The following is a 16,165-nucleotide window of genomic DNA, read 5'->3' on the forward strand; positions in this document are numbered from 1 at the left end:
CCCGCCCCCCAATCCCCATATAGGGCGGGCACGAAATAAAAAGAGAAAGTGAGTCTACATCTCTGCTACTGACGGTTATTTCATAATAGTCGTAAAAATATAGCGAAGATAATTATATACAAGCCTTAAATCATTATACAATGGGTATTATCCTTTTTAAATGGAGTTAATATAAACCCATAAAATATGTGCATTAGTTGATAGTTCACAAGTTGGAAATTTTTCAGCAATTTCTCTATTAATTCCGCTACGAAAAATTTACCAATATGAAAAAATAGGGCCCCTTTTTTAATAAATTTGGGGCCCCCTCTAGTTTTCCACGAAGGCACGTGCCTACTCGTGCCTATTGCTGGCGGTGTCATTGGACTCTCAGGGCCTAAAAAGAGAATGAATTCGTGATCATTACCATCCTTAAAATTTGTCAATCCAACTCATTAACGCAAAAATAGACGATTTAATCTTAATTGGAGCCGGCAGGGCGCATTCCATGAGTTTTCTACTCTCTGCGTTATTATTTCAATTAAACTATGATTTTAAATCGTTATTATTTCAATTAAACTATGATTTTAAATCGTTATTATTTCAATTAAACTATGATTTTAAATCGTTGTTATTTCAGTTAAACTATGATTTTAAATCGTTGTTATTTCAGTTAAACTATGATTTTAAATCGTTGTTATTTCAATGAAACTATGATTTTAAATCGTTATTATTTCAGTTAAACTATGATTTTAAATCGTTATTATTTCAATTAAACTATGATTTTAAATCGTTATTATTTCAATTAAACTATGATTTTAAATCGTTATTATTTCAATTAAACTATGATTTTAAATCGTTGTTATTTCAATTAAACTATGATTTTAAATCGTTATTATTTCAATTAAACTATGATTTTAAATCGTTATTATTTCAGTTAAACTATGATTTTAAATCGTTGTTATTTCAATGAAACTATGATTTTAAATCGTTATTATTTCAGTTAAACTATGATTTTAAATCGTTATTATTTCAATTAAACTATGATTTTAAATCGTTATTATTTCAATTAAACTATGATTTTAAATCGTTATTATTTCAATTAAACTATGATTTTAAATCGTTATTATTTCAGCACCAGGTCGCAAAACTTCAGTTTGTTTGCACTTTAATACGGTGTTAGTTTGGAAATAACACCGAAAGTAAATGGAGCCATTGGGCTTTTTTATTTCTTAAATACAAATAACCATCCTGCTTAAACAAGCGACTGCCTTCTTGTTCACCTGTAATAATTTCCATGACTATTCTGGAAAGCAAAATCTCGTTGGAAAAGATTTTCAAGACGTGTATAATACAATTTATTTGCGGAACAAGTGGACAACGTTCGGTTTTATTCTGGAGGGCTGACGCGCTGTCCCTCTAGCAACTGGCTAACCACTCGAATTGTTGGGGGAGGTGGGCGTTTTTTATTTCAGAGCTAACAGTGAAGTTTACCTATTTCGCGCAAATTGGCTAAATTCTAGGAAGCCGGACTCTCCCATTGCCCTACAAGTTTCGGCCCATTAATCAAGTGGAGATAAGATTTTAAAGTTTGACAGGGTTTTTTCCCACGTAGGCACTACAATTTGGGGCCCCCTCTTGCCCACCAATTCTAAATATATTTACTTCAACCATAAGTAACATAATAAACATAAGTATGACACTACCTATTTACCTAATGCATTTTTTTAATAATAGTCTGTTTCACCATTATGTCACTTAAGACTAATAACTCTCGGCGAATTCCTCTTAGTCTTTGGAAATCAACGAGTGATACAGCCAAGGCCCATTAAAAATTGAAATGCTTTAAAAAATGTAAATAACGCTTACTTTGTGTGAAAATATTTATGCATAATTATATCAGGAGCTAACCATCTAATTGTACCACTATTGAGTAAACACAATATTTCTTGCCCCGCCCCCCAATCCCCATATAGGGCGGGCACGAAATAAAAAGAGAAAGTGAGTCTACATCTCTGCTACTGACGGTTATTTCATAATAGTCGTAAAAATATAGCGAAGATAATTATATACAAGCCTTAAATCATTATACAATGGGTATTATCCTTTTTAAATGGAGTTAATATAAACCCATAAAATATGTGCATTAGTTGATAGTTCACAAGTTGGAAATTTTTCAGCAATTTCTCTATTAATTCCGCTACGAAAAATTTACCAATATGAAAAAATAGGGCCCCTTTTTTAATAAATTTGGGGCCCCCTCTAGTTTTCCACGAAGGCACGTGCCTACTCGTGCCTATTGCTGGCGGTGTCATTGGACTCTCAGGGCCTAAAAAGAGAATGAATTCGTGATCATTACCATCCTTAAAATTTGTCAATCCAACTCATTAACGCAAAAATAGACGATTTAATCTTAATTGGAGCCGGCAGGGCGCATTCCATGAGTTTTCTACTCTCTGCGTTATTATTTCAATTAAACTATGATTTTAAATCGTTATTATTTCAATTAAACTATGATTTTAAATCGTTGTTATTTCAGTTAAACTATGATTTTAAATCGTTGTTATTTCAGTTAAACTATGATTTTAAATCGTTGTTATTTCAATGAAACTATGATTTTAAATCGTTATTATTTCAGTTAAACTATGATTTTAAATCGTTATTATTTCAATTAAACTATGATTTTAAATCGTTATTATTTCAATTAAACTATGATTTTAAATCGTTATTATTTCAATTAAACTATGATTTTAAATCGTTGTTATTTCAATTAAACTATGATTTTAAATCGTTATTATTTCAATTAAACTATGATTTTAAATCGTTATTATTTCAGTTAAACTATGATTTTAAATCGTTGTTATTTCAATGAAACTATGATTTTAAATCGTTATTATTTCAGTTAAACTATGATTTTAAATCGTTATTATTTCAATTAAACTATGATTTTAAATCGTTATTATTTCAATTAAACTATGATTTTAAATCGTTATTATTTCAATTAAACTATGATTTTAAATCGTTATTATTTCAGTTAAACTATGATTTTAAATCGTTATTATTTCAATTAAACTATGATTTTAAATCGTTATTATTTCAATTAAACTATGATTTTAAATCGTTATTATTTCAATTAAACTATGATTTTAAATCGTTATTATTTCAATTAAACTATGATTTTAAATCGTTGTTATTTCAATTAAACTATGATTTTAAATCGTTGTTATTTCAATTAAACTATGATTTTAAATCCTTATTATTTCAATTAAACTATGATTTTAAATCGTTGTTATTTCAGTTAAACTATGATTTTAAATCGTTATTATTTCAGTTAAACTATGATTTTAAATCGTTGTTATTTCAGTTAAACTATGATTTTAAATCGTTGTTATTTCAATTAAACTATGATTAACAGATCAAATTAATGAAATTAAACTTTAATCCTCTTAGACTATTTCGAATTGAACTTGCCTCGAAATTTATGATAAATTCTACCAGTTATTTTGTTTATTCCGTTAATATTTTATAAACTAAATATCTGTCTTCCTGTCTTCGGGAAGGGGGAAGATCAGTATTGTTTTCTTATAATTGTGATTATATCTCGGGACGTGGTATATAGAACTTAGGTTTCAACCAAAACAAAAACTATAAATTAAAATCAGAAGTTAAAATTCAATGCCTAGCAAAAAATCGTTCAAAAATTACGTAAACCTCAAACTGATTACTACCCTCCAACGCGTTATAACCCAGTCACTCACAAACAACATTGCTTATGTGGTCAAAGTTGGTATTTTTTTTAATGATTAGACAACACGCGACAAAATGAAAAAAAAACAGCCTTCAATTAATAAAATATCAACTACATCTCCTACCTAGACGCTTCAATATGTTTTTTGTTATTAAAGGTAGCCTCGAACGTAGCAAAGTATTTTACGGTTCTCAGTGACTTCTAAGATAAGATTTCAATATTTTGGTTCTAATCGGGAATATCAAAGTTTTTTGTCGCCGCCGTTACCATGCATATACACTGAAACCTATAGTTCACATTAGGTGAATTTTCGGTAATAATTGCGCGACGAATTTAATCTCCGTAGTTTGGCGAAAACTACATTTCGCGCCAAATGAAAAAAAAAAGTATAAGAAACCAAATTTTTTACTCAAATTAAACTAATGTAGTATTGTTTCTGATATTTTTAAATAAAGGTTTGATTTATACATGAAAATATTTTAGCAAAACATGTATTATTCTATATTAAAGTGTTTCTCATTATTTATACTGAAAAGAAATCTTGTCCAATGAAATAAATGCATCCTTAGAATATTTAGTACTCAGCTAAAGAAAAAAAAATCTAAATCTTCGAAGCGTGTTCGGAGCCTTATAAAATAGCTGAAAGCACTGAAGGAATATTCATTTATTTGTATTTTTTTATATTTTCTATTTTTAACTCTAGTCTCCGTCCCACATGAAGATGACATTGTAGTTCTCCCCTTCTTTTACAACTTAACGACTTCTTCTGAGAATTGCTTAAAAGGAGGGACGATGTGTCCCACGAAAGTGCCCCTAAGCTCCTTTGACGAGCCGCATATCGGCATCTTTCTCCAAACCTTTATGGCCCATTTTTCAATGTCAAAAAGGAAGGGGGCGGCTCAGACTTCCAATTAGCGTGAACTCAGGGACCCATCTTCGTTTGCTAAAAAACCCAAAAATAATGAATATTAGGACACTGTGTAACGTCCATAGCCCTATATGACATCATGTTTTAGCACTTAACTCGCCTTTTAAACTATACCTCCTAAATCCAGAATACTCCTACGGGCCCCTCTAATACCGAATTTTGGTTACAAAAAATTGTCTGTAACAAAATAGGTTAAGTCGGAAAACTTTTGGTTGTAGAAAACAATATATCGAAGGTAGAAATCAGCTCAGAGTTAATTTTCAATAACGTCCGTCCGTCGCGGTAAAACGTTTGATGCAGGGTTAGAAATAAGGATTTTTTTTAAAGTGGACATGTGACCAGTGACCCCCTGAATAAATAAACTGGACCATGACCAGTGCACGTCGTCTGCTACATTAGAATAGCGTGTTTTAACTTTTAACCGTTTAAGTGTTTTTAATTGGGTGAATTCGAATTGGAGTGTACAAACTAGTTAAATTAAACGTAAAATATCATTTATAACTTACTAGTATTTTAATGACTATTTATGAGTGTACAAAAAATGTATATAAAAAAATTAAAACACCTGGAATTAATTAAAAAAATTAATAAAAAATACGCCTCTGGCCTGGGCCGATCTAAAACTAAGAAAAGTAGTTAAGTTTAGATATTTCCTATCAACCCACCACTTTCCTTTCTACCACGAATAGGGCCGACCTAATTAACGATGGGGGTCCCGCTGACTGGCTTAAAAATTATCTAAAAATTCAAATTAAATGATATCGTCTCTACCGGTCCGTATGTAGTATGTGCCAAGAACTATCTAAAAATATTACTTTCAATCAGTTTTAAATTTAAATAAGAAATCGAATTTTACGGCAAAAACCAAAAAAAAAAACACTAAAAGGGATCCGCAACTTACGTTGCATATTTGAATTTAAGGTACCCTAAATATGGTAAACATTCCCTCTGCGTAGCTTCGGCGCCTACAGCCCCATTTTCATGCTCGCTGGTAGCGGGTAAAAATCGACAAAATCCGCTTCAGCTATACACTTTATCACTTTCCGCGTCGATCTGTTTCAAACAGATATTTTAGCTTTATTTTCACGCTTGCGAGTGGCGGAAGCGAATTTTGCCGACTTTTATCCGCTACCAGCGAGCATGAAAATGGGGCTTACTTCGTATTCCCACAATACCCCACTTTTCACAAATTTCTGCAATACAGCTGGTTGCGGATCCCTTTAAGTAAATTTCATAAACATAGTCGTGACATTTATTTTGGAAATGTGTGGAGACATATGCAAATCAATATTCATCTATAGCTAGGTTTCTCCAATAATATTAAAAATAATTTAATGCAAGATCACATTTACTTCTTACATCCACTTTTAATGTAAGGGTTGAAAACAAAAAAATCTTTCAATATTGGTTTTAACCACTATCTAAATATTGATTTCGTATATAGAAATTAACGTACGCATATGAAACTATTCCTCTGGTCACACCAAGCGTCTCTCTCGCAGGCCGATTCAAATTTATATACAAAAACGTGGTCTCGACACTTTAGCTTGACAGTGATATCAGAGTATTCTAAAGGTCTTGAACAATTCCTACATGGTTTTGTTTCAACCCTTCCACTATACTCCAAAAATTGGTAAGCAACGTCGCAGCGCTTCTTTCACTGGCCATTGTTAGCGCGAAAACTTGGGTATTGGCTTTTCTTATAATTTGGCCAAGAATAGATTTTTTAAGGGACAACTGGGAATATAGTTGGCGTTTTCTGACCTAGAGCTAAAGACGGCACAGTTCAAAAGCTCGAAATGTCCCTCGTCTTTTTTCGTGATAGGAAATTTGACCTTGGAAATGAATGCGTTAGTAGCATACTACCATAAGTCACATTCGATAAGTTTAACTCGTTCGATATTTAGTCACTTTGTCGCTGACTCGCTATGGTCGTCTTCTAATTGCTATAACCTTGAGAATGTAAATTCGGAATTTCCATTGCCAAGTAAACAAAATCCCAATAAATTAAAAATGAAAGTAAATATTTGTAAACTTATTGTTGTCCATGGATTGTAAAGTTAAAAGAATAAATATCAAAAAATAAAAGAATTGCACATGGAAGTATTGTTCAATTTTAAAATAAATATTTATTTATTGTAAATCAACTGATTTTAACAATGGCTCGGTTTACCTAAATTTACCATTCCCCCCAAGGTTTGATTTCTACGCAGTGGCGTAAATAGCGCCCGCGAGAACTAGGGGCCCCCCAAATGTGTATGCCTAAAATCGGCGCTATTTAAAAGGGCCCCGAGTCGTTTTTCGCGGGGGGGGGGGGGCGGATTTCCTAGTTACGCCACTTTTTTTATCCATATAGGGTGTATTCTAGTGACGTCATCATCACTGTAGTGGAAGGCTAGTGTCATCCACCTTTCCCCAATAACTATCTACCTTAGAGCAATGGCCGCCATCTTCTCGTGAATACCACCTATACGCTATCAATTGATCGGAAGGTACGAAAAACGATTAACACAGCAGTGAAACTATTATGTGAACCTACAGAAAAATAAAAACATTTTTTTATTACACTTCTTAAAAATGAAGTAAAAAATAGAATTTGAATTAAAAATGTAATATCGTTACCATATATAAAATCAATCAGTAAACAAACGAAACGACAATTGAAAAAAATTAAATGTAAATTTAATTAGTAAAACCATAAACTTATGTTAAAACCAATAATACCTTAAAAACGATTTAAACTACCGACGTAGTATACAATATTTTCCGTGATTGCGGACACTTAAAATTAGAAACAAGACGTACACGTACGACGGTCAGAATACACACAATCCTTCTGATGTGTTAAGTTTGTTTGACCTATTCACAGCGAGGGGCAGGTCACTTCCTTGATTAACGACGCACCCCTCAAAAGATTAAATCCGATTTAATCGTGATTATTTTAGTCAAATTCAATTTAATCACGATTAAGTTGATCAAATCACGTTTAATCATGATTAGAATGTTTAAATCTGATTTAATCATGATTAAATGATTAAATCTGATTAAAATGATAAAATCTGTTTAAAATGATTAAATCCTGATTAAAAATTATATCGTGATTAGTATGATTAAATCGTACTTTAGTTTTGATTTTAATGATAAATTCCCGATTCGACCGATTATATTGATTAAATCGTGATTATGCCACATTCGACCAAAAGCATAAGTTTCGGTAGCGAAAACATTGCGCCATCTAAATTATGAAACTAGTTATAAAAATAAAGAAGAGATAAACTAGATTTACCAAAACATTTTTCAACAAACTTACATTAAAAAAATATACTAAACTATATGTCCTATAATTAATATAAATATAATGAGTGATCGAACGATCCCAATCATCCCAGTCGATGGAGTTTTCCCTCCGCCGTAGTAACTAAAGACGTTTCGGAGAAATGGGAAGTCGGGGAAATGGGAAGTCGGAGTAATGGGAAGTCGGAGTAATGTGAAGTCGAAGTAATGGGAAGTCGAAGTAATGGGAAGTCGGAGTAATGCAGCCTCGAGAGATAGGTTGAGTCCAAGGTTGGTAAAATTTGGACTAGAAACGGTTGCCTCGAAAGGGGGCTTTGATTTACCCGTTGTCTGATTCTAGGTCTGTTACTCAGCCTTCTACTGTAGTACATGACGTCACTGTTTCGAAAAATGCTAGGCTTCTCAAAGTTACAAGTGACATCACCTGGTTCGGCCAATAGCATTTATTTTCGTACATGAGACCCCCTTGGGTTGAGTCGGAGAAATGAGGTCGAACCCTTGCTTAGAACATGCACGATTTACGAACCTTGAGTCGGGCCACGGCCAACTTTGATCATGCGCTGTCCGCGCTACTACGGCCAACACATTCGTCGAAATTCCGCGAGCAAGGATTTTCCCCCTATAAACTGTACTATAATGTGTAGGAGTTCAGCGCCACGCTCGGTGGTTATATTGTCCCCAATGTAAAAACTATACTAAAAATAATAATCCACTAGGTGCGCTGACGTCATACACATCTTTTGCTCATAGGTTAACACAGTAACGTCAACGAATGAGATGGCCGCTGTAGCGGGAGAGATGCGCGAGAAATCAAAGTTGGCTGTGGTTGGGCCATAAATTTCAAAACATAAAAATAGCGGGAATGCTTCAGGTAATTTATGTTAAGGCAATTTTGAGCCTTGGCTCTTAACTTAAAATTTTAAATTCGAAAGGGTCTTTTCAAATTGTCAATGTCAATATGAGAAAAGTACAGCTTAGAAGAAAGTTCGGGAACCTATTGTGTTTATTAATTTGTGTGCTGTAACATTAACATAAATAATCTGTAACAGCCATGTTTAAATTTATCAAAGTATTTTTACCATAGGCCTGGTTTTGGAAACATGTCTGTAACAAGATTAACATATTGGTTTAAACCGCTTAGCAAAATGGGTAGTGCTAGTTCATGTAATTCTACCGCGAGTACTGACACTACGAATGAAAGTTTGCAATGTCCATTGGTTAGCAACATGAAAACAGGTTGTACCAGTGTATTGCAATATTCCTTGGCTAGCTATGAATGTAAAATTTCAAGCCAGAAAGATATAAGTAAAAAGATTTGCTCTAATGGCCAATCTGAAGCAAAGGACCTTGAAAAGGAAGGAGACCCGATTTTGAAAGATTTTAAATTAGCGGGTATATACACGCTGGAAGAATTAGAAAAAATTTGTGTTAAATTTGAGTTAAAAATGAACAGTGATCCTTGCCATTTGGATGAATTAAAGGAGATTAGGCAAAATGAAGAAAGTCAGGCATCTGATGAAGGTAAACACTGATTCACTGAAAGGACCAGGGGGAATCTAATTTTTTTTTTTATTAGAAGAATACGAAGTGGAGCAAATTACAAAATTCCGAGTTGTCACAGTTAGTTTTATTTTCAATTAGTACTACGTTTAATTAATAACAAATATTTGTTTTTAGGGAGTAATTGAGTATCGTGTGAAATGGAAGGGCTGGAGTTCTAATTTCAATACATGGGAGAATATTTCAAACCTGAAAAATTGCAAAGATATTCTTGATCAATTTCATACACTTCGTAATATTGACCAGTAAGATACTTTAATTTGTAAATACTTTCCTCTATTAACAACAAGAATATTTAGGTTTGGTAACAAGAGGAAAAGAGAAACAGTTAAAGATGTAAAAAAAATCAAGAAAGCTAAAATAGAATCTCTAATTGGGGATTTGGCCAAACGAGAAGATTTTGGTTCATTATTCAAACTTAGAGGAGTACCTGCAAACATTGTGTCAGCAAGTCGCAACAAATCCGTAAATAATCTGGCCAAGGAATTAAGGCAAATTCTAAGGACTGTGCCACTCAAAAAAGGCTTTTTAGAGCAATTAATCAGTAGTAAAAATGGGCAGTTAGATGAATTTTTCGCTTTCGTTGAAAGACGGAAAGAAGTCTTGTTGAAATTGAAAGAATGGGAAGAGAAAATAAACAATCTCCCAGGTTTGCAAGCTCCGATAAAAGTAGAAAATGATGTTGATGAAGAGGGTCCGCCTGAGCAATTTACCTACATCACCGATTATAAAGCTGCCAAAGGAATTATCATCCCTGATGATCCTCCAGTAGGCTGTGATTGTACCAATTGCTATGATATGCGCAAATCATGTTGTGCCAGTCAGTCTGGGAATGCCTTTGCTTATTCTCGATTTGGAACACTGAATGTTGAACCAGGTACCCCAATCTACGAGTGCAACAAGCGGTGTCAGTGTGGCCCTGATTGCTTAAACAGGGTGGTACAAAAAGGCAGACAGGTAGATTTCAAAGAAAATTGTGGAGTTTGGTTACTTTGGTTGTTACTAGTAATCTTTTGATAAACAGGTCAAACTGTCCATTTATCGCACTGAAAATGGCTGTGGATGGGGCGTTAAAACTCTTGAGAGAGTGAAAAAAGGGTCCTTTGTAATGGAATATGTCGGAGAGGTAATTATAAGTTTATTTATTTATTAATGTTGGTGTAAATTTCTTTGTTAAATAAGGTTATCACAAACGAGGAAGCTGACAAGAGAGGTAAAATTTACGATGCCATTGGGAGAACATATTTATTTGATTTGGATTATGATGATTTGGAAACTTTGTACACTGTCGACGCAGCTACATATGGAAATGTTGCTCATTTCATGAATCATTCGGTACTATGTCAATAATTGGTTTGGTGCAAACTAACTATTTACACTTTTTTTTCGTAGTGTGACCCAAATTTGGTAGTCTATGCAGTTTGGATTAATAATTTAGATCCTAAATTACCAAGACTGGCTTTTTTTGCTAAAAGAGATATCAAAGGTAGTTTTAGATGGACCTAATGTAACATTGGCGATATATTAACAATGCCTGTAAAAAAAAATTTCAGCTTTTGAAGACTTGAATTTTGATTACACTATGTCAACAGCTGGTAAATTAGAATTTGTTAAAGTGATATTATTCTGTAAACTAAAATTGTATTCTTTAAATTTAGGAAATGCTACTGAGGTTCCGTATAGAAGCCCTAAAACTAAAAATGAGTTGCCAAGAAAAACATCAGCCAGTAACAAAAGTCATACTATAATATGTAAGTGTGGGGCTCCAATTTGCAAAGGTTATGTCTTCTAATTGATAGAAGGAAACATTCCAACCCTGTGAAAATAATTTAAGCCTGTTTATGACTTTTTAAATTGGTGGTTAAATTAATTTTCTATAACTTCAACTACCTTTTCGCAGTTCTTAATTTTCTTATTGAGCATAGTTGAATTTCATTTTAAAAATTATCTTAACCCTAAACTGTGCAGAAAATAGAAGCATTTTTGGGTTTTTTTTAAATATTTTTTGATTTTTCTTAGAAATTGTTAATTTTTCTAGTATAACAAAAATTGTATATGCAAGGACATTTTTAGCATTAAGATTTTTGATAATAAACAGGTGGAAGAGATCATTTGATCCTACATATTTAGATTTATTTAGTTTAGATTACAGTCAATTTTGTGGCTTTTTTTACATTTCACTCACTACTAAGTAATCAATAGACAAAACTTCTTTTGGGATGAATGTTCACATATACAAAGAGTAAAATTTTCTATGATACAAAAGAAATGCTGGGAACAAAAAGATGCACAATTGATTTTCTTCCCAAGATTAAACTTAACGCGGGACAATATGCCCTCTTTCAATGGTATATGCTTGGAAAAAAGGATATGGATCAAATTTTAAAAATGAACAGTGATTATGACCTCTAAAATAAGAGGTAAAAAAAGTACATGATAATTTTAATTGGTTGTTTTTTTTTACTGTTAATTTTTTGTAAAATGAAATTACATTTTATTGGTTTTGAAAGAAACTTGAAGTGGTTTTCCTGCATATCGAAAACCATTTAAATTTTCAATAGCATACATAGCTTCGCTTAATTCACTCATTGTGACAAAACCAAACCCCCGGCTGGTACCCGTTCCTGTATCTCTAATAACATTAACTTTATGAATTGTACCATAATGAGAAAATAGTTCGTACAGTGATTTTTCGTCAGTTTCAACTCCAATGTTGTATACAAATAATGTGTGACCACCTTCTGGAGAACTGAGAGAATTTACACTGCCATATGGCATACCTCCTGTCATTGGATTATATCGATGCTTGTTCTGGCTATTATTGGGCCTCACAGGGCCCCCAGCTGTGCTAGCAGTTGTTTTAATTGGACTTAAAACTCTAGTTGTTTGCCCTATAGTTGGTGGGACTCTCAGTTTCTTTGCATTATCTTCGGCAAACTTGATGGAAAGTGGCTCACTCGCCCCTGGAAGCAGTTTTCCACTGAAAGATTCTATAGCTTTCTCTGCTTGCTCATGCAAATCGTAAAGTATAAATGCAACTCCCTTGTTTTCTCCAGTATAATCATCTTTCAGCATGCGACATTGAATAATTTCTCCGGTTTCACCAAACATTTTTATCAGTTCTTCTTGAGACATTGATTTAGGAATTCCACGAATGTATAAATTAGCATTTTTAATTATATCTCCTCCAGGTCGGGCGTAAGCTACTTTGATTCTCTTATTTTGCATTTGGTAGCCATTCAACTTTTCAATAGCCTTCAGTGCATCATTTGGATCCTCATAATCCACAAAACCAAAACCGTAACTATAACCAGTTGATTTATGTCTGACAATTTTACAAGCTTTTAATGTTCCAATACTCTCAAATATATTTCGAAAATCTGTGTCAGAAAGGGTTTGAGGAAGATAATTGATGATCAAGTTTGTTTTGCAGTTATCACTTTGATCCATCGTTTTTAACAGGGAATTTTCTGATTATAAGAATATATATTTTTTATCAGTGCGTTCACTTGATTTAAGAAAAAAAAAATTAAAAAGGCGTTAGAATTGCTGCAAAAGAATTAAGAAAAAGGAATGTAAGTTGTAATCTATTACTGTAATAGGATGGTCTAATATCAGTTAATCATGTTTATTTAGGTAGCGTGACATTTAGCAATGAAACAAAAAACCACTTTGGTATAGTTAATCAAGTGTAAGCCGGGATTTTAGTTATTCTGATTGTAAGTTACATTGTATGTCGTAGAGCTTTTAACATTTCGTAGTATCATTAGACTTAAAATTGTTGGTACTTTTAAATTAAGTTTTAATACGTAATCAAATACGCAAAGGCTTAAGTTTTAGCGCCAGAATTTCTATCCACGTTTAGTAAAGGGCAGCTCAAGTTACTCATTTTAATGAAGGTTTTTAAAAGTGACATTTTAGGTAGCAGATATGTTTTAAAGTAACCAAATGAAACGTTTAAATACTCAAATAATACAAACCTTAGATTTTCACATCAAAAATCGATCTTTTTTAGACTTTTACAAGAAAAAAAGTAACACCGTTCATTAACTAGCGCCAAACAAACTTTGCGCGGGAAATTCTTTCCGCTTCTTAAGCATTTAAATTTTCAATTTGGCGTCAATATTTTTTTGTTCTGCTTAAAATTATATTTTTAGCAGGAAATTAGAAATTAATATCTAATGTGTATTTGGGTTCAAACGTAATACAGCCAAGAAACGGACGTTAATAGTCATTTAAATTGCCATAAACGAGTCTAAAAACTGCCCAAGTTTGGCGTATAAAGGGCCACAAGGCAACATAACTGACACCGTGAATGGACAGTTGGACCGAGTTTTCATATTCCTAGGTTGGACCACGGCCAACTTTGATTTCTCGCGCATCTCTCGCGCTACAGCGGCCATCTCATAAGTGGACGTTCCTGTGTTAACCCACGGCCGTCTCGAGATCTGCTTCGCGCTCATAGCGGCCTAGGCGATCGTACGAAAATCGCGTATGGGAAATTAGTTCAAAAACTTCTCACATCGTTTTATGGCGCTAGTCTAGCCCCCCCTTGAGAAAATTCACAGCCATGTTATCGAATGGGAGGAACGGCGCGGAACTTTGGAATTTCAATTATTATCACGTAATGTGTAATTTTTTGTAAAATATTTTTTTAGTAATATTTAAGTTAATTAATAATAAAAAATTTAAACACCTCTTCAGATTTTTAACGCAAAGTAAAGTTTTGAAAAACGTTATTAAAATTTGGTCATTCTGGAGCCAGAAGTCACCGTTTCTGTATAAAAATGTAAACATAAACACGTGGTTCTCTTTACAGCTGTATTTTTGTTATGTAGTAACTTCCAGAGGCCTGTGTTTTGTATTAATGTTTAAAAACTTAATTGAATTAAAGTAGTAAAATAAATGAATTTTAAAAGAAAACAAATGTGACTTCTCTTGAAGATTATGTAAAAGTTTATTATTAAGGTATTAACTTGTTTTTTTAAGAGCCAAAATAAGTTTAATAATACATAATAGTTAGAATATAGGATGATGTATTATAATGATAATTTATACAGGACTAGTTGGAATATTGTTTAACATAGTATGATTATTTATTCAAATATTGACTAGTTGAAATATGGGTTAACGTGTGATAATTTATATGTGTTGACTAGGTGGAATATGAGTTAACATATAATGATGATTTATACTGGCATGGATTAACTAACTGTCACTTGGAAGATCTCTATGAATGAAAATAGTGATGGAAACTTGGAAGGTATTTAAATCTGATAAATATAATAAACCAAGGTGGATTTCCCACTGAATGATACACAACTAAACAATAGATAGGAAAAATTTAGAATTTACGACTTGAGTACTTTTTGAGAAAGAGGCTTATGCACAAGTTCTTTCACTTTCTAAAATTTTGCGGACAGAGTTTTGGTAATATTTGTGATAATTAGGGGTACGACCTTTCTACAAATTAAACCAGCAATTTCATTCGGGTGATTATTATTCAAATCACATTGGATGTAAGGGCATAGAGCAATTTTTGGCTACAAGTGGATTTCAATGTTTTTTAAAATTGCAGGTGAATCCCAAAGATAGGGTACAGCTCTCTCTAGAATGTTGTTACTATATCCAATATTAGCCATTAACATGATAAAGCTTTGCTGGGGATACCTAAGGTTTCCTCTGTCGGATAATTTAAATGGTGAGTCAGAATTAGGCACAATTCGCAAAAATGTTTTTCTTCTAGGATTTGTGCTACATAATCAGCCAAGTATGCGATACTTGCTAGCCGTCCAAAGCATTTAGTATGTCAGTAACTTCAGATGGTAATGTAACTTCATGGCTGATAGATCTGTGAAGCTGTCTTGGGGAACGTTAGATGTTTTAGGTTTTTGACTAAATTCTTTTTCCCATAGTTTCATTACCGATTGGAATGCTTTGCCATCAAATATTGTGACACAATCTAATTATCACAAATTCCGCTATTTATTATCTGAACATTTATCTGCCTGGTCATGATCTTTTAATTATTTTTTACTCGTTTGTTCATTGTTTTCTTAATGTTGGCTTTGCTTTTTGCTTTTAATTATTTGTATATATCTCATTATTATTACTATTATTATTTTTTTTGCTTACTTTTATACAATTTTTTATATTCTGTTCATTTTTAATCCTGCGATTCTGTAAGTCTACACATAAGTTGGCCTATGCGGCTTTGTAGATAACCTCTAAATAAATAAATAATGATATAGTGCCACCTGAATTAAAGGCTTCAAAAGTCGCTTGATGACTTAGGCCTAAGGTGGTGCCTTGGGTATTAGCCTAGCTGATTATTATTATCTCTTAAGGATGGATTCCAAACTGAATATAGTGGCTCTTGCATCCAGCATGTCATTCCCTCCAGCCATTTGCCTGAGAATGCTGAAAAACATTTCAATAGCATCGCTCGTTACATTTCTTGTCAAGACAAACTGGAAACCAGATTTAAGGAGGTATGACACGCAAGATATTGTAGACAATGAAGTTATTCTAATAGATTCATATGTTTCCTTTGTCAATATTTTCTTCTCGCAGTCGGTTTGAACTTTTTCTAGATATTGAGGAAAATAATTTTCTAGCAAAGAATGGACACTTGTTCTGATTTTAAAACTAAAATT

General features: G+C 32.9%; 1 protein-coding gene, 1 long non-coding RNA gene and 1 pseudogene across 7 annotated transcripts; 2 read left to right on the plus strand and 1 right to left on the minus strand.

The window, feature by feature from the left end:
- The first annotated feature begins 8,727 nt into the window (after positions 1-8,727).
- On the plus strand, positions 8,728-11,608 carry LOC149941418 (histone-lysine N-methyltransferase SUV39H2-like). Of its 4 annotated transcripts, none has more exons than XM_090177756.1 (10): positions 8,728-8,820; positions 9,172-9,470; positions 9,526-9,569; positions 9,627-9,754; positions 9,809-10,466; positions 10,534-10,635; positions 10,692-10,844; positions 10,902-10,995; positions 11,063-11,104; positions 11,168-11,608. In XM_090177756.1, the coding sequence occupies exons 2-10, from the start codon at positions 9,176-9,178 to the stop codon at positions 11,299-11,301; spliced, it is 1,650 nt and encodes a 549-aa protein (XP_090033882.1). In that variant the 5' UTR covers positions 8,728-8,820; positions 9,172-9,175; the 3' UTR covers positions 11,302-11,608. The 4 variants fall into 4 exon arrangements, with proteins under 4 accessions (XP_090033882.1, XP_090033880.1, XP_090033881.1 ...); XM_090177754.1 differs by having other exon boundaries at positions 8,735-8,820; positions 9,034-9,470; XM_090177755.1 differs by lacking the exon at positions 8,728-8,820 and having other exon boundaries at positions 8,838-9,470; positions 9,529-9,569.
- A 17-nt stretch (positions 11,609-11,625) lies between these two features.
- LOC149941419 (ELAV-like protein 1 pseudogene) lies at positions 11,626-13,809 on the minus strand (annotated as a pseudogene). Of its 2 annotated transcripts, none has more exons than XR_016481184.1 (2): positions 13,490-13,809; positions 11,626-13,017 (listed from the first exon to the last, which is right to left on the minus strand). The product of XR_016481184.1 is annotated as an ELAV-like protein 1 pseudogene, transcript variant X2 (transcript). The 2 variants fall into 2 exon arrangements; XR_016481183.1 differs by having other exon boundaries at positions 11,626-13,058.
- Positions 13,810-14,373: 564 nt separating this feature from the next.
- On the plus strand, positions 14,374-15,252 carry LOC149941420 (uncharacterized). The gene is made up of 3 exons (XR_016481378.1): positions 14,374-14,477; positions 14,669-14,772; positions 15,088-15,252. It is a non-coding gene; the product is annotated as an uncharacterized LOC149941420 (long non-coding RNA).
- The last annotated feature ends 913 nt before the right edge of the window (positions 15,253-16,165 follow it).

The sequence above is a fragment of the Leiobunum rupestre genome, chromosome 6 (assembly GCF_980474605.1).
Source record: "Leiobunum rupestre chromosome 6, qqLeiRupe1.1.hap1, whole genome shotgun sequence".
Lineage (NCBI taxonomy): Eukaryota > Metazoa > Arthropoda > Arachnida > Opiliones > Sclerosomatidae > Leiobunum > Leiobunum rupestre.